This window comes from Siphateles boraxobius, unplaced genomic scaffold, assembly GCF_051911475.1.
Source record: "Siphateles boraxobius isolate OS27281-9 unplaced genomic scaffold, OSU_SipBor_1 25, whole genome shotgun sequence".
Classification (NCBI taxonomy): domain Eukaryota; kingdom Metazoa; phylum Chordata; class Actinopteri; order Cypriniformes; family Leuciscidae; genus Siphateles; species Siphateles boraxobius.
Window position 1 is genome coordinate 32,908,457 of NW_027508866.1, and position 26,779 is coordinate 32,935,235.

The 26,779-nt window shown below is 36.2% G+C and overlaps 2 protein-coding genes across 3 annotated transcripts in view; one reads left to right on the forward strand and one right to left on the reverse strand.

Annotated features, from left to right (window-relative positions):
• The window catches only part of septin5b (septin 5b), a 297,634-nt gene that overhangs the window by 221,816 nt on the left and 49,039 nt on the right, over positions 1-26,779 (reverse strand). The window lies entirely within an intron of this gene.
• sez6l (seizure related 6 homolog (mouse)-like) overlaps positions 1-26,779 on the forward strand; it is a 52,243-nt gene that overhangs the window by 17,374 nt on the left and 8,090 nt on the right. For both annotated transcript variants that reach the window (XM_077243590.1, XM_077243589.1), the window contains exons 2-8: positions 19,074-19,505; positions 21,161-21,300; positions 22,932-23,127; positions 23,610-23,795; positions 24,559-24,730; positions 24,809-24,978; positions 25,792-25,986. In XM_077243590.1, coding sequence (XP_077099705.1) covers positions 19,074-19,505; positions 21,161-21,300; positions 22,932-23,127; positions 23,610-23,795; positions 24,559-24,730; positions 24,809-24,978; positions 25,792-25,986 — 1,491 coding nt within the window. The remainder of the gene's footprint in view (positions 1-19,073; positions 19,506-21,160; positions 21,301-22,931; positions 23,128-23,609; positions 23,796-24,558; positions 24,731-24,808; positions 24,979-25,791; positions 25,987-26,779) is intronic.

Genomic DNA, 26,779 nt, shown 5'->3' on the forward strand with positions numbered 1-26,779 from the left:
CTTCATTTTACAGCTATTATGGAAATGACTTTTTCAGGGCACGAAGACAGCTTTAGAAAGAGCCTCTGAATTAATGTAATTTCAGACATTTAGATCTGAATCACTCCTGAATGTGATATTATCATGCCTGCTGCTTTTGTTAATGGGAATTAATCTTGAAATGTGAGTGTGACTGAAGAGCTTTAATGCCCTTAAAACATACGGTTCCATCGTACTTTTGAATACCAGGATATAGAATGTTTACTTATTATTAATGTACCCTAGTGTATGTCAAAATAACATGGCAATGCCATTGAACCACTTTTAAAAATGACCATGGTATTTTAAACATATATGTACCATGCACCAAAAGTACCATAGTATTTACTGATACCCTCACTGTGCCATGGTAACGCTGCAGAACTTTTTGTCAGGTACATAACCAAAAATGCATATAGTATTACCATGTTACATACATCCAGTGCTGTGTGTGATGCATTAAGTATTTAATTACTGTTATTTAATTATGTTTCCCTTCAAAAAGTAAAGGATTACTCTTCATTTTTCTGTAATTTAATTACAGTTACTTCTGATTTAATTGCATTAAATACTGTATAGACCAATTTTTTATCAACTAGTATTGAATTAAACGCTTGTCTGTCATCAAAGACAAAAGATGAGATTTAACATTTATGTTAGAATGTATCTTTTACCTTCTCCCTTTGAATACTTTGGTCAGTTCAAGAAGAATTTATGCAATTTTATATTATTTATTTGAAAGAATTAAAGGAGCAGTTTCATGTCTATTCTTGGGATTGAGGAAGTAATTACTAAGAAGTAATGGCATTATTTTTTGAGAGAGTGATTAGTACAGTACTCTAATTATACTGTTGAAGATTTAATTAGTAGCTGGTAATTAATACATTTTGTAGAGTCAAAAAACATTGTATTATGATGGTAAACATTCATAAAACTATGGTATTACCATCTTATATCATTAAAAAGCATTGTATTATGATGGTAAATATTCATAAAACTGTGGTATTACATGTTATATAATTTAAAAACATGGTATTAGGATGGTAAATATTCATAAAACAATAGTATTACCATTTTCCCTTAAAAAGTGAAAATACCATGGTATTTACATGTTACTGCAAGGTATTAATTAGAATACCATGGTACTTTAATGTCCAAAAATTGTATATCTGGTACTACACCTGCAAAAAAAAAACGACAAAAAAGTACCATGGTATTTTAGAATGTAAAATGGTACTGCCATGATATTTAGGAAAAATGTATTATCAAAAAATGTATTATCAAACTTGTAAAAGGAACATATTACATGGTGTTTTCCTTACAAATGTGATGGTAGCGTGGTATAGTGATGGTGACAAAGTACTTCAAAGAATACAGTGGTATTACCCTGATAAAGAAAGCATAGCAATACCATGGTACTCAGTGAGTGTGAGATGTGAGGTGTTAAATATGGGTGTCCGGGTGTTTTCTGGCTGTGCAGTCTCGGATCCAGGTCTTTTGAGCGTGTGAATGAGCGATCGGTTGGAGGGTTCTTGGCAGGCCTGCACACTTTAGTGCTTCTCTGTGGGCAACAGTCATTGAAACACCACTCACACTCCAGACTGCCTCCCATTCATGCATGGAGCACAAGATGGAGGAGTCAAGGCATGGAGAAGAGAGAGAAAAAAGAATTTTTTTCATTTACCCCTTCTTTCCATCTTGCATCCATCAAACTATCTGTGTTTTGATGACAGACAGCTTTGATTTTTAGACGTACAGCGGGTTTCCTCTGGGTTGCATAAAGCATAAATAAATAAATGCAACCGCATTAATTGGTAAATGGAGAAGACTTTTAAGATGTCATGGCAATAAGTATATCAACACTGGGAATCTTTGGAAAAACAAGAGCGGAATTCAGTTCAGTTCAGTTCTGTTTTATTAGTGGAATACTTTATATTCAAATTGTTCCAAAGTAGCTTTACAAAGAAAAGTACCCAGTGAACATGCCAAATGTGACATTGGCATGGAAATGTAGGTAAGATGAGAAAGAAATCTTAAAACTGCCTTTTATGACTGTGAATGTCTGTATGCATGGAACATTTGGATGACCTACTGTTTGGGATTAATAAGATTTTTTATGTTTTTGAAAGAAGTCTCTTATATGCTCACCAAGCCTGTGTTTATTTGATGTAAAATACAGTAAAAGAGTAATGTAATTTATCCCTGTGATCCCTGTGAATTTTCATCATTACTCCAGTCTTCAGTGTCACATGATCCTTCAGAAATCACTCTAATATGCTGATTTGATGCTCAACAAACATTTATATCAAATATATCAATAATAAGTTTACAAGTTTTGTTAAGTTTTGCTGCTTTGAATTGCTGTGGAAACCGATGCATTTTTTCAGGATTCTTTAATGAATCGAAAGTTCAAAAGAACAGCATTTATTTAAAATAGAAATCTTTTGTAATTATAAATGTCTTCACTTCACTTTTGATCAATTTAATGAGTCCTTGCTGAATATAAGCATTAATACTGACCCCAAACATTTAAACGTAAAAGTAGTGTATATAATACATACTTAAGAAGTGGTAGTGTGCTATTTTGTGAGGAATCTGTGTTTTTGTATTCTAATACCCATAGAGAGAGAAATGAACTGAGCGAGATCATTCTATCAGTCTTCCTGATCTTTTTGATCCCTTTGCACACTTTGTAAGTTAAATGAAGCCAGGAGAGGCAGAACGGAGAGATACGGCTCTTTGATGTACTGTCACCCTTTGTTCTCCAGAGAAGTGGTTAATCACACTCTCGTCGTATCGTAGAAAACGTTATTCTTTCACCTTTGTGGAAAACACCGTCCCAAAATAACATAAATGAAAGCACAGCAAGGGTCAGAATGTAGAGGGAGGAGCGCCGAGATTAAAGGCAGAGGAAAGAGAGAAGGATGGAGATGCACATGTGAGAGGAGAGAGAGAGAGTAGGACAGCTGCCTGTGCACACGACACACACCTGTGAGAAGATGCCATCTGCCTCACTGTGCCCGTCGCCATCCTGGAGGCAATCCAACACAATCGGCCCCTGGAGCATCTGAGAATGGATGAGATCCCACAAGGCACTGATCGTGGAGACCATGCAACGGGTGAGGTTCTGTAAGGTGGTGGTGAATGTCAAAATAGTTTCTCCTGTCTTAATTTATTTTGCTGAAACTACTAATATGGAAGAAAAACAGATGATGTCCGGGGAGAAAATTACCAGTACCTTTTCCGTTACGGAGATTTCCTTCAATGTTAAAACACAACACGATACAACGTGTAGTTCAAAAAATGGGTAAGACATAAATTCCTTCATATTAACACAGTACATTGAGCCATATTTTCACACACTTTTCTTAAGTCATTCAACATAGTGGTAAATGGCAAAACTTACCTCACATAAATTGGATTTAAGAATGATTTACATTTGGCGGACCTCCATTTATTTGAGCCTTTTTACTTTAATAGAGTTTAAACTTGCCTTCTGTTCCCATTATAGTATGAAATCAGGTTGTGGGCCATTCAGAATTGATGTGAAATTGCCTTTTGAATTCCAATTCAGTTCTTGAAATTTAATTTTATTTGAATTGAGGAGGCAAACAGGATGAAGAATTGCAATTTGAATTTGAAGAAGTAAAATTAAAATGAATTTCATAAAACTAGTTTTTAGAAAAGCAAATTTCTTCATGACAAAGTTGAAATGTTGGCTTGACAAATCCTTTAAAAAAGGTTTTCTATCTATTATTTCTATCTATCTATCTATCTATCTATCTATCTATCTATCTATCTATCTATCTATCTATCTATCTATCTACCTATCTATCTATCTATCTATCTATCTATTTTGCCCAACCCTAATATGAAACATTCAGTTTTCCTGCTTCCCATTTTCTTGGTTCAGAATACTGTTTCACTCAAAAATACATCTATATTTTACCATTTCTATGCTAAGTCTTTTACCCAAATTATTACAGACTCGAGCTGATTTGTGCTGAAAAGCTTTACATGCCGGGTGAGTTTGCCATCTGTAATGGATCAGGATTGCAGCTCTTATTTTCCACATCGACGGACGACTGAGTCAATCTAGAGCTGTACATTCATCACCAGTTTGATCGTACAGTCACCAGGCGTTTGTCCAAGACTCTTGATGTAATTTGTACATGTTTACAGACTCTCAGCAGATGATAAAGTTGTTTGCATGGTAGTTCATTGGTTTAATATTGTGTCTGTGCTGCATTGGGCAGCACTTCAGGCAGAGATGATGTGTCGTGTAACCGTTCCCAATGCGATCAATGGCTGCTCCAGTTCAGCTTTAGATCTAGAGGGCTTGGCTGACCCGTGGGGTTATACAGCAACTGTCCCGAGACATCGACCCAATGTCTGTGGTGCTCTCATTAGCTTCCACTGGTAAAAAAATCATTATTTCTGGTTCGTGCTCTTCTCTGTCTCTATCTCTCATAGCCGCTGTAACTGTAACTCGAGCTCAGGGCCGAGCACCACAGCTAATGAGGCAGGTGTTCAAATTAGTAAGCCGCGATCCTTTGGGAAAATGGCTGCCGTCATATAATTTAGATTAATTAATGTTGGAATGTGCACTTGAGTCAATAGTTCAGATATAATTAATATGCGGTGCTTCTAAGGCATTGTTTGGAAAATATTGTGTTGGAGTGGTTGACTGTAAGGTGTTCTAATTGGTTTTAGCGTGTTACTATGGTAAATATGGTGTTTCGGGTGGTTGCTAGGGTGTCATTTAATAGCTCAAGTCAAAAGAGCCCATTCCAAGTCTCTATCATATTCTAATCTCTTGATTTGATTTCTAAAAGAAATTAATACTTTTATTTAGCAGGGACATTACACAATTTGCATATTAGAATGAATTCTTAAGGATCATGTGACACTGAAGACTGGAGTATTGATGCTGAAAATTCAGCTTTGATCACAGGAATATATTACATTTTAAAATACATGTTCAGAAATACTCTGGGGGGCATAAAACAAATGCTGTTGCTGGCTGGCAACTTTTTTCAAAAACGCTGGCAAGGAAAGAGTTAAAAGCTTAGGTAAGAAGCTATGCACTCAATGAACTGCTTCTCAACAACTATTTTTAGCCATTGTGTAATTTGTCTCATAATATATGACAAAGCTGTTTGGCTCCTTCACGTTTAATTTCAGGGGCCAAAATTTCCCTAGTCATTTTCTTTATTTGTCTTCTTTATTTGCCCTGCACTATTATAATTTAAAAACACTCCTAAAAATAAAAGTTATTTATTGGCATCTATGGTCCCATGAAGGACCTTTAATATCCATTGAACCTTTCCATTCCACAAAAGGTTCTTTAAAGCAGATTTTTAAAATGTTCTATATAGTAAAAACATTTTTTATTTTAAGAACTGTTCATTGAAAGGTTCTTTGGGGAACCAAAAACGGTTCTTCTATGGCATTACTGTGAAAACCTCATTTTGGAAGCTTTATTCAAGTCAATTCAAGTCACCTTTATAATATATATATATAGTGCTTTTTACTATAAAGATAGTTTCTAATGCATCTCATTGATAACAAGAAAATAATGCAACAGAGTTTGTTTCTGCTATCAGATCTAGAATAAAATAGTGTCATAGTCCAGTTTAAGTAAGTTCAGTAATGGTTCAGTTTTGTTGTAATTAAAAGTTAGTAATTTAGTTTATTTATCTATGCAACCTCTCTGGAGAAAACAGTGATGTCATTGTCCAGCTCAGTTCAGTCCTCATATAATGGTGTCAATGCAGGCAGATCAATAATACTGTTGAATATTAAGTGTCCCCAACTAAGCAAGCCAAAACCCAAAGGCAACAAAGGCGACTGGCAAGGAACCAAAACTCCATCAGGTGACAGAATGGAGAAAAAAACCTTGGGAGAACCCAGGCTCAGTCCGGGGGCCAGTTCTTCTCTGGCCAACGAACAAACAGTGTATGATTATGATTCAGACAGCATTGCAGAGAGTATATTGTGGAGCCCTTGTAATATTCTTTTAGCATATGCTAGTTATTAAAATAGGTCTAAGGCATCAGATATTCATGGTGAGTGGTGATAGTGATCCCTGCGCTCCTAGACACACACTGCGCTTTTCCACAGCAACTGAATATGAACGGACGGGAATGCGCCTCAGGAATTTACGGTTATAGTAATTGTCTGTTTGACAGCTGTAAAACGCGTAGAGAATGTCACCAGCGGTGGAAAGAGGAAGGGGATAAAAGCAGGCAAATGTAGAGATTGAAAAGTCAAGGTTAGTTATATGTTTTTCTATTCAGCCATGCGTTCAAACCTTGACAATCGTGCAATTCTTCCCCGCATCCATACAGCCAATGGCGGTGGCCTTTATCTGCTCTGCCCAGAAACACACAGCCTTGCTGGGTCTCTCTCTCTCTCTCTCTCTCTCTCTCTCTCTCTCTACCCACCCTCCCATCGTCCTCTTTATCTCATGCAATCCCTCCTTTCACAACCACTCTGTTACTCTTTCTCTCTATGGTGGATCATTGACACCCTTAATGAGTCAGCGCACAGTCATAGCTGTAAACGGTGATAATGGGATGCCGTGTAGAACGGGGGAGATGTGGAAGTGTGTGGGAAGCTCTACAAGAATCCGCGAGAGCCTGTTTATTGGTTCGGTCAAGTCATTTGTAGCTTATTTTAATGCCTTTTCTTGTACTATGACTGCCCACTTTCTTTCAGCGGCGTTGCTTCCGGAAATAGTTTTTCCTATTCGTTTTTACCATTTGGGATTTCAAATAAAGGATTTTGAACTTTGAAGCAAACCGACCAGCTCCCCGATGAATCACAACATTACAAACTTTGACTTGAAGCATAAACAGTGTTAATTGTGGCAGCCAATATTTTCCATAATTTATATTCTATAATTCAACTCATTTGCATTGAAAGAGACGTGCTTAGAAAAGATTAATTTTAAATGAGCTTTATTTGGACTGCTGGTGGTTAGTTAGTACAACTGAAATAGCACACGATGGTACAAAAATATAACCTATATATATTTATAATATAAGGACACACACACAAACGCTACACCATTCAAAAGTTTGGCATCAGTAAGGTTTTTTAAAAATGTGTTTTAAAGAAGTCTTTTATGCGCACCCTGGCTGCATTTCTTTGATCAAAAATACAGTAAAAACACTAATGTTTTGAAATATTCTTGCAATCAAATATAACTAGTTTCTATTTGAATATGTTGTAAAATGTAATGATTTGGCCAGGCTGAAATAGCCAGCAGGGTTGAGCCTGGTCAGTACCTGGATGGGAGATATCCTAGTTTTCTGCTGGAAGAGTTATTGAGTCTCAGCCTGTGGTCTGTGTGGGTCCTAACGCCCGTGATGGGGACACTATACTGTCAAAAAGCACGTGCTTCAGATAAGACGTTATTAAACCGAGGTCCTGACTCTCTGTGGTCATTAAAATCAAAGGATATCTTTTGAAAAAGAGTAGGGGTTTAACCCCGGCATCCGGGTCCCCGGCATCATTTGCCCACTGGCCTCTATCCATCATGGCCTGCTAATCATCCCCATATGTATTGATTGGCTTCATCACTCTGTCTCCTCTCCACCAGTAAGTGTGTGTGTGTGTGTGTGTGTGTGTGTGTGTGTGTGTGTGTGTGTGTGTGTGTGTGTGTGTGTGTGTGTGTGTGTGTGTGTGTGTGTGTGTGTGTGTGTGCACATTGGTAGTGTTTAAGAAGATTCCCCCCTTCCATATGTGAAGCGCTTTGAGTACCCGAAAAAACGCTATATAAATGTAACAAATGATCATTATTATTATAATTTATTCCTGTGATCAAAGCTGAATTTTCAGCATCATTACTCCAGTCTTCAGTGTCACATCCTTCAGAAATCATTCTAATGCTGATTTGCTGCTTAAGAAACATTTCTTCTTATTATTAATGTTGAAAACAGTTTTGCTGCTTAATATTTTTTTGGATTCTTTGATGAATAGAAAGTAAACAAACAAAAAAAAAGTAGTTATTTGAAATAGAAATCTTTTTTAAATGTCTTTATTGTCACTTTTGGTCAATTAAATGCATCCTTGCTGAATTAAAGTATTGGTTTCTTTAAAAAAATCTTCCTGACCCCAAACTTTTAAACAGTGGCATATTTTTAATAACTTAATAGTTTCATAATTGCGTGTGCACAATAGTGTCTAAATAAGCGAATATATAATAAATAATTAATGATTAAAAATATATGTTTGGTTTATTGCCAAATATTCAAATATATACACAAGTAATTTGAGAAGTAGCAAGTCATTTCTATTGCTCCATATTTTTTCCCATGGTAAAAGCCACTTGTTTGGTGTATCTCTGTGAATTCTGCAAATAAACATGATTGGGGAAGAAAACTTGAATTGAATTCTCTTTGAATTGTGTCTTCTACAGAAGCATAGACCATCGCTCAACCTCAGAACTCACGGTAGGCCTGTCTTTATTGGATTTAATACGTTTTTGCTAAAAGCCAGTTTTTCTATAAAGAAAATGAATAGGATTTTCACTTCTGGAGCTCTGTTGTTGATCTCAATAGCTCATGGCTTTTAGCAACATCCCGATAAAGACAACACTGTCTCGTGAAGGGGAATACGCTGTGCTTTATCAACAGCAGAAGCGCTTGCTGAATCTCTCCAGGTTGTTGTGGCAGCAGCGTCTAACTGAAAATCCTCCCAACGGCTCTCCAGGCTGCAATTATGACAACTCAATGCCTCTATTCTGATTTTGGCATATTCGCTTCGAACCGCTTTTGGATTTCACACAAAGGAAGGCGGGATAGTAACCATCAAGCATTTGTACTCCGTTGACAGGATCTCAGGGTTTTTCCTGATCCAGATTGGTCGGGATGTTCCTCTTGTCAAGCGCTAGTGATGAATAGAGCATTGTGCCGCGTGATTGGCCCTCTTTCACCTCTGTTTGAATGTCAAAAGATGCTGCTGAGAGGAAATATTTTACTGCAAGAGACAAAAATCCTGGAATAGGGCTTGTTTCTGAGACAGAGAGGTTCAGCTAGAGTAACACGGGATGTTTTTAACCATGCTGTCATATTTCATAAAACAATTATTTATATTGATGCACATACAGTTTGTTACAAAAGTTGTTGTGTGTTTACTTTCTAACAATAGGAACCTTTAAAAAAGTACAGTTGCGTTACTACGGCATACACCTTTTTGTACTATAATCTCACTACAAAAATGTATTGTGGTAAATGGTAAAGATGGTACTTGTATGTATGTGACATCACTCTAAAAAATGCAGGGTTGTTTCATCCCAAATTTGGGTCAAAAATGGACAAACCCAACCGTTGGGTTAAGCTTTTTATTTACATTTTTATGGTTGGGTTTGTCCATATTTGACCCAACTTTGGGTTGAAACAACCCAGCATTTTTTAGAGTGACTACATGATTACCATATTCATATACCATGGTGTTTTGATGGTACTGTGTTTAAGATACAAAAATAAACTATGGTTTTAGCATGATTATATGATGGTTGTACTTTTTGCAATTAAAAGCAACATTCTGGACAGTTTTAGGTGTGTGTGTGTGTGTATACTGTATATACTCCTGTTTGATTACCAGATTCATATATGTACAATTCAAAATCCATGCTACACAAAGCAGAAAAACAGCAGCTAGAAACTAGCTTTTGAAGCTCAGTCCAGTTTTAGACATTAATATTTCTCACATGGTTGAGCTGCCACTGTTTTTTTTGTTGTTGTTTTTTGCCTCTCCTGCGTTTTTCTCAGCGCTGGCCATTTATTGAATTGCATTTCTTCTGTTTCCGCCGTCACTGTCAGGAAAGCTGCCTGAGTCATAATCCGACAGAATAAGCAGCGTGCGGGGGACAGAGAGAAGCCGAGTCGAGGAAACGAGATAAAGAAGTGACAGAGGCAGCGGGAGAGAGAGAGAGAGACAGGGAGGGAGAGAGACAGCATGAGAGAGAGAGAGACAGTGTTGAAGTTGATGACAGCTAGAGGAGGATTAATTTCTCCATCAGCAGCAGTGTTGGACTCTGTGCTCTTAGTAATTGCTGTGCTGTTGGGGCCCCTGTGTTTGGGGCTCATTATCTCATGTGAATGAATGGCGTTCACGGGGCCAGCTAAACCGCACTGACATCACTGCAAGACGCATCGCTGGCTCAGTGCGGACGTGAGCAATTTCTAACCAGTGGAAGAGTTCATTTGTCATTCAGAGTAGCGGGGAAAATAACACACTAGTCATATCTGGTTATTAAAGTGTGTTATTGGTCTGTGTGCTTTTTTTTTTTTTTTTTTTTTTTGATGGTTGATGTTGATAAGAGCGGGGTGATCCAATACATACGATATGATTTATTACAATTCATATTTATATTTATTGTTTTATTTGAATTTTTGTTTCTTGTATTTATTCACAAAAAATAATATATAGTTAATATATAGTTTAAATAGACACCCAGGGGGCAAAACACCTGTTTTTTAGGAAATCAGACATGGACTGCTGTAAAAGGTTGTCATATAAAAATGAAATCTATTATGTCTGAGGATCACAACCTGGGTGGACAACCCGGTCAACAAGCTGCTGGAAACTTGTAATTAGGGTCAAAACAATGCTACCTCAAATTCTTCTTAAACTCCCTGGAATCACCCAAACATGCTAAAAAGGTTTAATTATATTCATGAATCCTGAGCCATATTTCCCTGATACTTTATGCTAGAAACAAACTGAGCACACCTTTCAAAAGAGTGGAAGATAAGCTTTCAGCTGATGCCTTGATTGTACATGTAATTAGAATGTAAAAGTTAACAATGCCTCTTAATTCATTGTTGTCCAGTCATTTTAAACCAAAATGTGGGTCAACCTTGAACAAATTGCAACAGAAGCAAACTCAACTGATTTTGTATCCTCAATATGTCCTTAGTATGGGGGAAAAAGCCCCGAAGAATCCCATTAGGGGAAAGTTTTGAAAAAAACAAACAAATATAGCCTATTCATACGCCTATTCATTATTTTTCTCGCATGAATTGGGTAAAAATTTTAACCTTTAAATATCACCATGAAAATTACTGAGTTGATTACTTACATCAAGACAAACAAAAAAATGTATTACAAGTTTTTTGAAATTGTTTGTTAACATGGACAAACGGTGCATATTTAATTACATATGTGCTAATTTGCATAAATACCACAATAAATCTAAATATTGGGTATAGCAGGTGAAAATGTTGAATCTTGTTGACATATAACAGTAAAAGACACATTTAGGCTACTACCCATGAACATTAATACATAGAGGCAGTAAGAAGTACTTTAGAAACCAGCCTTTATTAATTATTATTGCAGAGATGGGGTTTGGGCATTGAGTGCATTGTGTACGTAACTAGATTTTTTGATCCAGACACTTTTTATTTTATCTACCTTTTGTCTTCTGCATTCTCCGAGTCATTACCCATGTCTCCTCTTCTTTCCTCAGATTTATCCCCCAGAAACAGTCCCACTGACCCAGCCCCAAACCCCATCTAATAATAATTAATAAAGGCTGGTTCCTTAAGTACATCTTCCTGCCTCTATGTATTAATGTTCATGGGTAGCCTAAATGGGTTCTATTCAGACCTTAATATTAAGTCTTTTACTGTTATATGTCAACAAGATTCAACAAGACAAGGATGAACCTGCTCCCACGTTTTCTATTTCTATTCCAGTCGTTGCCCATTAGAGTTCCAATTTCCACTTTTAATATGACAAATTCATTTCTCAATTTATATGGCAACACAAAAGACCCAGAATTAAATTTAAAACACTTAATTTGGCTAAAAATAAAGGAGGTTTGGCTTTGCCAAATATAAAATTGTATTACTCGGCAGCTCAACTAGCAGCAATTGTGACTTGGATCAGGGTAGATGAGGAAGCAAAATGGACTCAAATAGAGCAAGGGGAAGTTAAGGGTGTACAATTGTCTGACCTACCGTTTATAGATCTAAAACATGTCAATAAAATGAAAATTGAAAACGAATGAACATTGAAAACATACAATAAAGGTATGGGCAGAGGTAAAGAAAATGCTTAAGGATGTTGGAACAATTTCTCGAGCTATGCCCATAGTGGGTAATGTAGATGTTGTGTGACCATGGTTTTAGGAGATGGGCAGTTAATGGTCTCTTTATTCTTAATCAGCTCCTTGAAGAAACACACTTAAAGTCTTTCACACAACTTCAGGATCAATTTGATGTTCCCCCAAGTGATTTTTATAGATATTTGCAAATTAGGCATTACATTACAAACCATAAGGAAAAATAAAAAATTGGCAAAATCCCAAATGGTATAGAACAATATTTTATCACATCTCAGAAAAATGCCTCCCTGTTGGTAAACATGTCTCTCATCTTTATAAAAGATTGTCAATAGACATGATTGGAAACACTTATAATATTAAGGAAAAGTGGGAAATAGAAGCTAATATAGTAATAGAGGAGGAGTTATGGGATAAACTCTGTTATAGGTGTCATAAGGGAATTAATAGTCAACAGTGGAAGGAATTTGACTGGAAAATTAAAATACGTTATTTTCATACTCTTCTGGTTATTTCAAAGTTTGTAAAAGACCCCTCTGCAGCTTTATGCTGGAGACAATGTGGTAAAACAGGTGTCCATACACATATATTTTGGGATTATCCAGTAATCCTTGCATATTGGAAAAATATTAAAGAAGAGATGGAGAAAATTGTAAAAAGAGAAGTTCCCTCAAATGTACAGTACTGGGTGTTATATCAGTTGATGTTTTCAATGCTGACCAAAGATATATTTTACGGGTACTACTACTATACCCAATGTTTAGATCTGTTTAGGTATTTATGCAAATTAGCACATATGTAATTAGATTATGCACCGGTTGTCGATGTTAACAAACAATTTCAAAAAACTTGTATACATTTTTTGTTTGTCTTGATGTAAGTAATCAACTCAGTAATTTTCATGGTGATATCTAAAGGTTAATATTTGTACCCTATTTCCCCTTACTCAGGACATATTGAGGATACATAATCAGTTGAGTTTGCTTCTGCTGCAATTTGTTCAACCTTTTTTCATAAAATGACTGGACTATTGGGTGATTCTGGGGAGTTAAAGCAGAATTTGAGGTTTTGACACTAAATTCAAGTTTCCAGCAGCTTGTTGACCGGGTTGTCCACCCAGGTTGTGATCCTCAGGCTCAGACATCATAGATTTCATTTTTATATGACAACCTTTTACAGCAGCCCATGTCTGCTAAACCCCCTTTGCCCCCTGGGTAAGATGCATAATCACGGTAAATACAAGCACACGAAGATGAAGATCATAATATTCCACAAAGCAAACACAAAATGTCATCCACATCACATTGAAACTCAAATGAATCAGCGAGACTTAAATACAAGAGATTACGAGGTGCACAGCTGAATGGAATGATTAATCAAATCAGTAACTATAGAAACACAATGAAAAACTCAGGCAGGTGGAAAGAAGGCAAACAAACTCTAAACTTTACTGAACATAACCGTGACAGCATATAGTTAATCAAATGTGACATTATTCATTTCTGAATGGAATATTGCATTTTTGCGTATTTTCGTTAATTAATTTGCATATATATATATATATATATGTTTAAATTATTTTTTAAATTACTCATTATTGTTAGATTGAAAGTTGCATTTTGAATTTATTTATATAGGCCTACATATTTCTGTTCAATAGCATACTGTATGTATATATAATATGTGTGTATATAATTTACATATTCTTGCAAATAAAAAATGTTATTTATTGTTAAATTCAATTTTCCATTTTAAATTAGATTTTTAATTGATTGATTATTTTTTTTATGGTAAAATATGTTTTTTGTTGTTGTTTATAATTGATTGCTCAGTTGATTTATTAATTTACAGGTGGTTATGACATTTGCACGACAATTACGACACTTGCAGCTATTTCATATGTGGAGGTTGCATATACAGCAGAAAAGCGGTTTCGGTGATGAAAAGATTTTAATGTGTCTTCCTGCAATTTCTGACTGGTGAAATAGTTCATTTGACATTCAAAATAGCAGGTTTGAAAAATAGCGTCATTAAAATTCTCTCTCTCTGTGGATAATGGCTCCTGTCCTAACTCTACAACCCCGTAGTGTTTAGTGGCGCTGGAGTCTCAGAGTCAGATGGTGTTAGCTTTGTCTGACCCACTTAAATAAAAGTCCAACAGCGTATAACAGCAATTCAACATGATGAAAAAGATCCAGTGAACAATGAAACGAAATTGCTACTCTTTGTCCCTATAGATTAAATGATTGACAGTGATAACACCGTGCACTCGCAAACAGTGATCATGGAAAGCTCTTGATCAAATCGAACCAATAATTGATGAAGGGTTGTTGTTGTTTTGAGCACTGAATTGCAGCAGATGTTTTATAAAACCCAATTTCTCATAGGTCAGATGTTTTAGTCATCTTATATGAATATTAATACTTCAATTGTTTCTTTTAGACAGCAGTTCAATTAAAAGATCAAAAGGATGCTTTGCTGAAGTTGAGATTATTCTTCTGAGAAAAAGACGCCATGTAATCTCAAATATGTCTCCTCTAGAGTTTCAGAAGAGATCTCAAACTGCAGACTTTAGTATCTTGGCAAATCTGAGAGCAATCAAAGGTAAAAGATGGACTCATTTCTCATCAATTTTTCTTAAGATCAATTTATCTGAGCTACTATCCACATTAATTGAATAACTCTACTCTTCTGAGTCAATTTTTCTCTTTTCGAAATTTTAGGACAAGTTAATTCCTAAATGAAGAAATTGAGCATCCCTGAGCTATGAATAAGCAACTTCTGTGCAATACAATATGCAGAATATATATATTCAGACATTTTCTGGAGTTCTGTTAAGAGGATCATGATATGAGAGATAAAATGTTCCCTGATCTTTTGAGATGTAAGAGGTCTTTGAACCATTAAAAAGGACCTATTAGGCTTTTTTTTACATGTTCAGCTTTCTTTAATGTGTAAAGTTTCTGTTTCAGCATGAAAAAGCTCTGCAAAGTCATAAAGTCCCTCCAGCGGGAGTTATTCTCTATATCAGTGTCACTGTTTCTGAACTCTCTGGAACGCCTCCATTGTAGTCTTGAGTTTCCTTCTTCGTTTAAATAATTCCTGCCCGTGGAATACGCAAAAAAAACGAGGCGGGGCCTGGTTGAGTTGGTTAGTAGTGCACTTAAATATGGTATACACTGGTCCACAATACACTGGTCCAGCCGACCAATCAGAGCTGCAACCAATCAGAAGAGAGGAGCTGCAGCAAATATGTGAAAAACAATGTTTTTTTGTTTTGTTTTTTACATTACTAGAAAAACTAAAAAAAACTTCTTTTTTGTGGTAAATTTGTTAAACTTGGTAAATGTTTTGGCATTTGTTGTGTGAACACACACACACACAAAAAGAAACATGGACATGGTCCTAAATAAATAGTCATACATGTCCTCCACTGCGCATTGAAAATGAATGGGAGACAAATTTCATCCAATGGAAACTTTTGGTACTGCGGCCAAACAAAATCTTACTGAAAGCTAAATTTTTGAGATATCAAGCTCAAATTTGGAACTCAACTTGTTTAGATTTATTTTCTTGCAGTTTTAGATATATTTATTTTTGAAAATTTATGAAAATATATTTTTCATATAACAATTTAACATAGCATTTTTTGTGAATTTTTCATAACAATAAACATAAAATTCTGTAACTTTTTTTAAGTTCACTTTTTAAAACTTTTTTCACTTCAGCAATAATTTGCCACGTGTCGTCTTTGAAAAGAGATCAAAGTATGTGCTCCAAAGATTTACAACAGTTTAAATTGGAAATTAAATTTTCAGGTCTCTGCTCAAAAAGTGAATAAATGGTTTATAACTACAGCGTAGATATAATTTAATACCATAAAATCCCCTAAAAATTCATTCATTTTATTGAAATATAAATATTTTATAATTTTTCACTGCCACGTGAAGAGCATCAGAAGGTTAACCAAGCCCAGAAAATGCTTCATTTGGATATTGTGGGATCTGTGGCATCACATGTGGAAATACATTTGGATATGACTGCTTCTAGAGCAAGACTTTGAAGATTAGTCGAATAGATAGGCCCCGCCCACTGCCGTTCAGTCATTTACCGAGGCTCAGTGTAATGGAGAGTTCGCTATGAAACTTTGACTTTGCTTTGACGGTTTTACGTGGATAATGTTTTTAATAGCAAGTGGGCGTCGTTGCTGTTTCCTATGCAGTGACGTAAGCCAATCATAACAGTGGCTGTTTACTGACAAGCCTTAAAGGAGCTGCGCCTTAAAACAGATCATTTCAGACAGAACGAGGGTTGAAAATAAGAATTTTTCTGCATTTATAAAAAAAACAACCTTATTAACATTATAAGTGAACCTAAAGAAACATTTTTTTTTTTTTAATTCAAAATCCATTTCATGAGACCTTTAAATATATTTGTTATAAATCCAGCAGTCAACTGTCTTCTTGTTTGAATCTCTAATAAATTCACAGAATTGCTTATATTGAACAGAAGTGCATGTATAATGTACATGGACCAATTAACTTTCACTTGAGGACAAAGTGGCCTTGTGCACGCCACGTCAGATGGTTTCCTCTTGTACTCGTTTTCATTACATGTTTTATTGCTCAGACAACGTCCCTGGACAACACTCTGTCACTCTCCGAGGGTAATAGCTTTTTTCTCCAGAGTCATTTAATTGATCAGGCACTTCCTCTTTTTTCACCTTGAGGAATGGCCACTGGTGAAAAAGCCAACAGAGATTAGAAGTCGTATGCATCTGAATTAGTTTGTTGTGGAAGATTTATTAGGCCTATATTGTATTGCAATGTAATTCCACACTATATATATAGAAAAATGTAATATTTTATTATGATCATTATATATATATATATATATATATATATATATATATATATATATATATTATAAAATTCCAAATTTTTTATGTGGTCGCATGGATCCTAACTGTATGTGGGAGTATATATAGTGCAGTTGTTTGTTAAAGTCCAATTTAAACAAAGCATAAGCATGACAATTTGATGTCACTTTTTATGTCTAACTGGCTCATTGACATCCTTTTTGGCAGAAAATGAAAGGTTGAGGTGTTTCAGTGGGCATGAGAATGAGTTCAGGCGATGGGTTGGCGCACAGGAGGTGAAGCTCCACGTATTAACACACGTATAAACAGTGTGTCGCCGCATTTCTTACGGCGTCGTTTCTCCGACACGCTTCATTTGCGTTCCAGTCCATCCCCCCCGTGAAGGACTGTCTGCAAACCTGAATCAGCAGCACAGAGAGAGAGAGAGAGAGTTTGAGTAACTTACAGTCCTGGCAGTGGTCCACTCAGCCTGACAGACCCAGAATAGTGCTGTGAAAACTAGATTCCCCTTTAGCTTGAACTCCCTCCTCTTTGTCACAGACCCGTCATCAGTGATACTGCCCTGAATGAACACAGTGGTGGAAGCCTGCACTTTACCAAAACCTTCTCGCAAATCATGCATATTATTGCACTTATGTGTTTGGCAACATGCTTTTCCAGTGGAAAATTGTATAGCTCAGAGGTTGAATTTTATTGCTCACAAGACTCACATTCCTCTTCAGAAAATGTAAAAATTTGGAGATAGAAAGTTACATTATGGTTTTATAATATCTAGTTATTTTTTATCATTATTTCTAACAAATTATTTGTAGTAAAAGTTGTTAAGAATACTTATTAATTTTATTTGATGTTTACACATAAAATATTTTCTCGCAAATAAAATGTCAGTTTTTTTGTGGTGGAGCCAGAGAAAAGAGTGACAGTGCTCTGTGACGCCAATTCTTTAAGGTACATTACAGAGCAGTATAATTTTAGTATTATTTATGTAATATTATACTTTTTATTAATATTTTGAACAAGCTTTTATTTTTTATATTTTCAGTTTTCACTTAAATCTTTAGTAAATGTTTTTATGTGTTTTTGTCTTCTTTTTTTTAATGTTACTATTTAAGTTTAAATTTTAATTTTTAATTTTAGTTTTAGTTCAGTGTTTTCACCTTAAACTTAATTGTACCTTAAACTTATCACAGCAAAGAATGCAAGAGAAGTGCTGCAACGGGTGTAAAATCTCGGTGCTCTTTGGTTGCTTGGGATAATTATGCTCAAAAACAGAAAATACTCCAAGGCACTCGAATTGTGTAGAATTGTGAACATAGACCCTGACGAAGGCATAAGCCGCAACGCGTAGGTGTATCTGTCACCAGTTATATTGTTAAAATTGTTATTGATTTAATAAAGGCTTTTTAAACTTTTTTCTACACAATTCGAGTGCCTTGGAGTATTTTTTGTTTTTACCTTAAACTTAATCTGAGTTAGTTGCCAAGGCAAAATTTAACATTTTTATTTAGTTTAATTTTAAAATCGAAATATAAAATGTATTATATTTTGTTATATTTTAGCTTTATTTGAATTACCAAACATGTTTTAAATAGTTTAACAATGGAAAATATCCCATGAGGCCAAGGAAAAGGTTTTATGAATGTCAGTGAACATACGTAATTGATCCTGGTATGTCACATGACTATGACAACATGGCTAATGTAGAATGTTCGGATTACATTCATACTATATAGAACATTAAAAAAAACATTATCTGTCGCTATATTCAAAATAAGTAGCTACTGATAGTATGCGATTTCAGACGAAGCCATAGAATATGGGTATAAAAGAATCGATCGCAGCTCAGATGATGGTGTTGGAAGTATTTGATGAGAAATGTTCATACTGAGATCTTTGACTTTTGTTTGCAGACTTATCTTGACATTTAGACATGAGATCTCTTACTGGGCTCTTTTTCTCATGAGACAAGTTTGAGAAGCAGAGCAATTTGCACTCCATTTCTGTCTTGGACAAGCTAGTGGGATATCAGTTAAGTTAGCAGGAAGCAACTTGGTTACTCCCTACTAATCGTTCTCAAACTCTTTTTCTTTGTCCCAGATGAGACCGATTTGACCCCTCCACCCAGCCTCACTCCAGTGATGCAGGTACCAGCCCCTAAAGAAACCCCCAGAGGAGTTGCATCCATGGGGCAGGACTTCCTAGAGTCTGTCCTGTCAGGCAAGGATCATCTTCTGGCCCAGAAGGGTGTGACTCTTCCCAATGGTTTACCCCCTAATCTGGTGCCCATGTTGGGGAAGGGGCTTGAGGCCGGCGCAGATGCCCTGTCCCCCGACCAGTCCTTCCTGAAGAAGATGCTCCCTGCACACCCCACTCTACCTCCGGCCTATGACCTCCCCACCGAACCCCCGGAGGCCGTTGCAACCCCGAGCTGGGATACGGATGCTCCGACGGCACACTCGAAGCCTTCGCTCACCGATGCGGTTCCCACCACTGTGAACGTTGACACCGTGTCTGGTGTTCTCATCTCTGGTAAGACCGAGTTTCAGAGAAACCTGAATCACGAATGAGTCATTCTACTGTTGGTTGCTAATTGTTCCTCATGCTGCTGCACATTTACATATAGTTGACCTCTAATTAATTTCATCGCATTACCAGCACAGTCTCGCCAACTCTCATTGAAAGTGAATGACGTATGGTTGCTTTCCCACTGAAAATCATTGGCTAGCTGGGTTTCCATTCACTTTTTATGCAAATGTTGCTTAAAAATGCTGGGTGGAAACCCAAAGATCTGAATAAAATATCCAGAATGCGCATAAAAAACATGCTCACTGTGACTGTGCCTCAAGTCATGTGACACAGATTTGCTCAGATGCAGTGTTATTTTTAGGTGTGTTCGACTTGCGGAGACTGTTCGGTGTAGGACACCACAGTAACACAAGACCGATTAGAGAGCAGACGAGAAAGCGTTATTTAGAATTGCTCCCGCGGTACTTTGATGTCATACACCGATCAGTCTGCGCAGCACCGCTTTACGACGAACACACCTATTGGAAACGAAAACTATTTAAAAAAAATGTCCTTAATTGAAATTAAAGCTGAAATAATATAAAACATTAGATGCATTATCAGATTCAGACTACACAATATTTTTGTTTGTTACGATAGTCAACAGTGTCAGATTATGATGTAGTCTCATGTAAGACTACAGGTTGCTTCCCAACCAATCATTGCTAGCCATCTTTAACGACGTGCGTGATGTCATCGAGAAGGCAGAACTAGCGACTGACTTTCAGAAACAAGCACATAAACAAACAGGCTGCCAAAAGAGGCACGTCAGCTTAACTCTTTCCCCGCCATTGATGGAAATTATTAGCTTTCTGTGTTTTCACTGTAGGGGGCGCTATTACACATCTTCTGAACGAGTACTGAATCTCCTGATCAAAACACAGGCGAAGAAGAAGCAGAAACAAGCGATATCAAGCAATCCATAAGTAAAATAACGCGATCATCAACATTTAACAGCATATAAATCAAAACCGCCTATTGTTACTGAATCAAATGTCAAATCATATCATGATATCAAATCATATCATAAAAATAATATTAAATGAGTAATAATTCTGAAAAAATAACACTGCTGCTATCCAATATCTGTTGTGATGACAAACATTTTGTCAATTTGCTCTAAACTGTAATGTTCTGTAAAAAGTAATTTATCATAATTATTCAAGCCAGTGTCTATTTGCACCAATTGCAAAATTGTATTTTTAGTACTAATAACAGCATATTATATGACATGTGTGTTAATAGCATCTGCCACTTTTTGCATTAGTGTAAACAAAATATTTGTTGCTAATTATACTTGTTGCAAACAGTATCATTTTACACTTAGCATAAAAAGCTGCACACGATATATTTGCGACAATTTTCTCCAGAAGTGATTTTGTTCTCTTGAACAAACGAGATGGAAATACTGCTTTATTCGTGAATTATTTAGCAAAATTTCCCATGAATAAAATTTCCAACTTGAATGATAGCTAGTTTGAAACTTTTGACCTGCAGCGTACAGCTCAGTGATGTAGATGTTTCTCCTGACTGTTGTTTTCCTTCTCAAATCCCCTTTTTAGAAATTCTCAGATGAACAGTTGGGTTTTTTAATGTCTCTGTCTGGCATTTTCCTCCAGCTGTAACAAACTGCAGGGTCAATTTCACCGACCCAGAGGGCTACATCGATTCTTCAGACGACCCTCCTCTTCCTGAGGGAGCGTTCCTGCAGTGCATGTACACAGTGACGGTGTACACAGGCTACGGCGTGGAGCTACAGGTACACTTACAGCTCTTCGGGGGTTCAGACCTTTTGCAGACCTTTTAATTGAATATAGCATCCATTAATCATACTTTCCCCCTCCTTCAAACGATATGACAAACTGCACTGGTTTCTCTTGACTGAACAGGCACCTGTGAATGCATGAATCTCTTTAAATGACATGCTAATAGACTGTGTAATTCAACAAATAACCAGCTGCAGAACACCGACCACCGCATGTGGCCCCGAGGGAGTTATCTGGAAATGCAATCTGCTGCCTAACAAGGTTTTTTTTTTCTTTTCTCAATGCAATCTGATTTCTCCTGTGCCTAGCACATTCTCCCAGCACCCTCGCTCGGATACAGGTGACTGCGCTTAACAACTCTGTGTCCAGTCGAACGTGCCCTCTAGTGGCGGATGGTGTAGTTGCAGGGATCTAATTACTGGAGTTGAGCACTTTGGGCCGGCAGCAGCAGTGTGTTCCCAGAGAGCCGGAGCCACACAAGCAGATGTTAATGAGAGAAACGGGGGCTTGTTGCCGCAGTGCCCGCGTGTTGCCTGCTGTAATCCCGTGTCCACGTCCGCTCTCCCTCTGCGGATAATTCATGGCCGTCACATAATCTCTAATTACCACTTTAATCCACAGCCAAAGGCCTACTGTGTGTGTGTGTGTGTGTGTGTGTGTGTGTGTGTGTGTGTGTGTGTGTGTGTGTGTGTGTGTGTGTGTGTGTGTGTGTGTGTGTGTGTGTGTGTGTGTGTGTGTGTGTGTGTGTTAAATATTCTGTCTCAAGAGATTAAAACACTTCCACTTAATTTGGTATGTATACACAACACACTGTCCTCATGGGATCGGATGAGATATGGATAATCCACGCTGGCCGTGATATGCTTTAAACGTGAAATCAAAATACAAAATGAAATCTTTTTACTTAATTTTTTGTTGTGCTCTGTTTATTAGTGCATGTTGTTTCAAAGAAAAACATTCATTTTTTATGCCTCTGAAAGGGTTTATTAAATCAGAATTTTTGCAATGAAAATTATGCAATGTAACTCCAATGACACATTTAAAACGATATATTTAAATGAATAACTTTTGAACATGGTGTGAAAAATCACTATGTAAACTTTTGAACAACCTTTGAAGTTTTTTATATTTTTAATTTTCTGATGTTGATAATGTATGTGTGTGTATTTACACACACACACACACACACACACACACACACACACACACACACACACACACACACACACACACACACACATATATATATAATGTTTGTATTATTATAAATATATCATAATTATGTATCAAATATTTTGATTAATATCAGTATATATAAAATTTGGTACAAATAAAAATACTAATTTCACACACAGACACACACTTATATGGAAGTTTCTTAACTATTTGAAGTAATTTTAATAATTGAAAAGAGACATTGTCTCTATATTTTGAAAATTACCCATATATGGAAGTACCATGGTATTATCATCAGATACCATCATTGTACCATAGTTCACATTACTTTTTTGTTCTCAAATGAACTTGATAATGTTATTGTGAATGTCGTACTGTATATGCTCTATACATACTTCTTAATGTACTGTGGTTTTCTTACAAGATACTTGGCATTTCCGTGTTGTAGGTCAAAAGTGTCAACCTGTCAGAGGGCGAGCAGCTGTCAATCAGAGGTGTAGATGAAGGCGGAGCCTTGCTCGTACTGGCCAATCAGACGCTTCTGGTGGAAGGTCAGGTGATCCGCAGTCCAACCAACACGCTGTCCGTGTTCTACCGGTCGTCTCCAGAGGGAGGAGTCGGCATGTTCCAGCTGCATTATCAAAGTGAGTCTTTCAAAACAAGCCATTATGCATTAAACAGGGCATCTTTGGGATTTGAGGAGATAATTGCTCTTTTACATAAAACTGTGAAGTTTATATAATATTACAGTAATAAATCCCACAGGTGCTTGTGTAAATGTTAAAAATGCTCCTCATCCAGAAGTCTCAGTAATTGACTTTGCCTTCAAACTTTTAATTGAAAAATCCTCCATTTGGTTAATTTGCTCGGTTATCTAACTTGATAGCTTCTGCCATGTCCATTAACCGGCTAATGTTGTAGTTTCACTCCAGGCTTCATTTCACAAGGCTTTCTTGTGCTGCCTCGGTTGCAATTTGTTTTGATTAGTGTTTCTCGAGTGGAATTATCATACATTTTACTCTTAAATGATTAAAGAAATTGTTCACCCTCCAAAATATCTGTCATTATTTACTCGTATATCATAAAAGGAGAATTTTAAAAGGATAATCTGATCTTTCTTGTCCAGTTTTTCACCTGAGTTGTGCCCTACCTCGACGGCCTCATTTTGGGGAGGTGTCAGTAAGAGATCTGCATCCCGGAGGCACGGCTCATTTCCAGTGTCACATGGGATACCACCTGCAGGGGGACGCCACCCTCACATGCCTCAATGCCTCGCTGCCTGTGTGGAGCCGACACGAGCCAAGCTGCAGAGGTGAGACTTGAAGAATCAGAAACAGCTGTGAAAAGTGCTGAATGTTAATATTAATAATTAGTAGTCAGTTGAACAAACCCCTAACAGTAAGTATTAAACTTATATATTCTAAACGTATATATTCTCCTCTGGAAGAGAGTTTAATTGGCAGAAAAATCCCATTGACTTTACATTGATGGAGATACCAGATCTTGGGCATGAGCTCTTTTCAGTAAGCAACCACTCAACAATAAGCTAAGAACTACCCAGCAATGCTTTGACAACCACTCGAAACACTGTAGCACGTAGCAGCCACTTTCTCTTTCTATGTTAAAAAATATATATATAATAAATATTTCTTTTTTTTTTTCTTTATGACAATAATTTATATTTTAAGTAAATATATATATATATATATTATTATATATTTTATATGTAATTATTTAATCTATAAATGTATATTAAAAATCTAAATATATATATGTGTATATATATACAGTATATTTATTATGTATGAAATGTATTATATTATATATTTATTATGCAATTGTTATGAAAACAATTTATAATTAAAAAAAAAAAAATTTATATTATTGAAAAAACTGAATATTTATTATATATATATATTTTTTTATAATAAAAAAAATATATATATATATATATATATATATATATATAAAATAATAATATATATATAGCACATTTAATATTATACTTTCTTTTATTGTTTATTTTTAAAAGGGGGTCATAAGCCTTGCTCTTATTGGCACATGTTTCTTTCAAGCTTTGTGTGGCGGGGTTGTAAAAAACGCCTTGGTGGGCCGCATTCTGTCCCCCTCCCCCCATGCGGGCCCTAACAGCACCCTGGACCGCAGCTGCTCTTGGTCCCTGGAGGCTCCTGATGGCCAGAGACTGCACCTGCATTTGGAGAGAATGGTGTTGGGTCCAACAGACAGGTAAATGCACGTATCATCTAAATCAATGCATTCTTTTCATATTTATATAAGAGGCTCAGCCTTTCTCCCATGACACAGGCTTGTCTTATGGAGCGGCCTCGACGCAGGATCGGTGGTCCTGTTTGATTCCGGCCGTGGCGGCCCGATCCCGTTTGAGGGAGTGATCAGCGAAGGCCCGGCTGTTCGTGTCCAGTTTATAACAGACCAACCTAACAGTCACAACACTGGCTTTAATATACGTTACGAAGGTATGCCAGTTTGATCTCTGCTACACTAAATATGTTGGGCAGATTCATCAAACTGAATGTACACCGGGTCAAGAGTATTTAAACATTTAAGTAACACTTAAAAATGTATGAATTCCATTGCATTTGATAAAAGTTTTTAGGAACATTAGATCAGTTTTTCCTGATTTGCAAACTGCTGTTTGACTAACGTTTGAACTCTTTCCTATTTTTTATCATTTAAAACACAAAATGAAAGTGACATTTTATGAAGTGTTGTACTTGAAAAATGTGCTTTAAAATACAGTATATCAATTTGGTTTGATATTTTATCTTAATGTCTTATATCTAATATTTGTATGTTAACAATAAGGACTCAATAGTACACATTTGTTAATGTAGTGAGCAAGACATTTATTATTATTATTATTTTCAATTATGAAGTATATATTTATAATTGGTAACGTTAGTAAAAAAAATGCAACTGTTCATTGTTAGTTCATGTTAGCTCAGGTCCATTGAATAATAATAAAAGATACAACTTATGATTTGAATAATTGATTAGTAATTCTTGAAATGAAAATTGACAAAGATTAATAAATGCTTTAGAAGTATTTTTTATTGTTAGTTCATGTTCACTAATGTTAACAAATGGAACCTTATTGTAAAAAAAAAACTTTTATCTCATGCATTAACATATATTTTAATATATGTTATATTTTACTTTAATAAAATATATTTTAACATATATATAAATAACAGCTTAGGTTAACATGTTTCTCTAGATTGTTTATTGTTACGCTATAGCTAACAGAACTTCTATTTCTTCACGTTTAGCATTCGAGAAGGGCCACTGCTATGAGCCGTACATCCAAAATGGAAACTTCACCACGACAGACCCGATTTACGGCGTTGGGGCGGTGGTGCAGTTCACCTGTGACCCCGGCCACTCGCTGGAGCAGGGCCCGCCCGTCATTGAGTGCATCAACACACGAGACCCCTACTGGAACGACACAGAGCCCCTCTGTAAAGGTAGATCATCACGGCTGAATATTACATTACTCTACATGTTACATAATACACATCACTACAAGATAACATTAATCCTTTACTAAATGTCATGGGATGGCAGATTTGCGGCTAATTGGCACATCTTCTCTAATTATGTTATGGTAATTGCATTGAATGTTAATGGCAAGTTAATATCCAAAAACAGCCTTTGATCTAAGAAGTGCTTTTTACAATTTCATGTTTTTTGCTGCTTGGCTGATGAATATTTTCACGGCCTAATCATCGGTAGTCGATGAGTATTAGTTATTGCTCTATATTTAACCTTGTTGTAATTCATCTTTAGGAGGTTTTCTGTGACTGACAATAGGTAAAAATAGATAACAGCTGAACATAACACTGGTCGACCCAACATGATGTATTACACATGCTTGATATCGCTCGGATGTAAAATGCAATTAATATCGAAATGCACATTTACACAAACAAACGCACAGGACATACTTTAGAGAATAATGAAAAAATGATTATATATATATATATATATATATATATATATATATATATATATATATATGTGTGTGTGTGTGTGTGTGTGTGTGTGTGTGTGGCCTGGTAAACCCTACCTTATGGGGACAAAATGTCCCCATAAGGATGGCAATATCTGAAATCCTTGTTCGTGTGGGGACATTTTTTGGTCCCCATGAGGAAAACAGCTTATAAATCATACCAAGTGATGTTTTTTGAAAATATAAAAATGCAGAAAGTTTTCTGTGATGGGTAGGCTTAGGGGTAGGGTTAGTGTAAGGGAATAGAA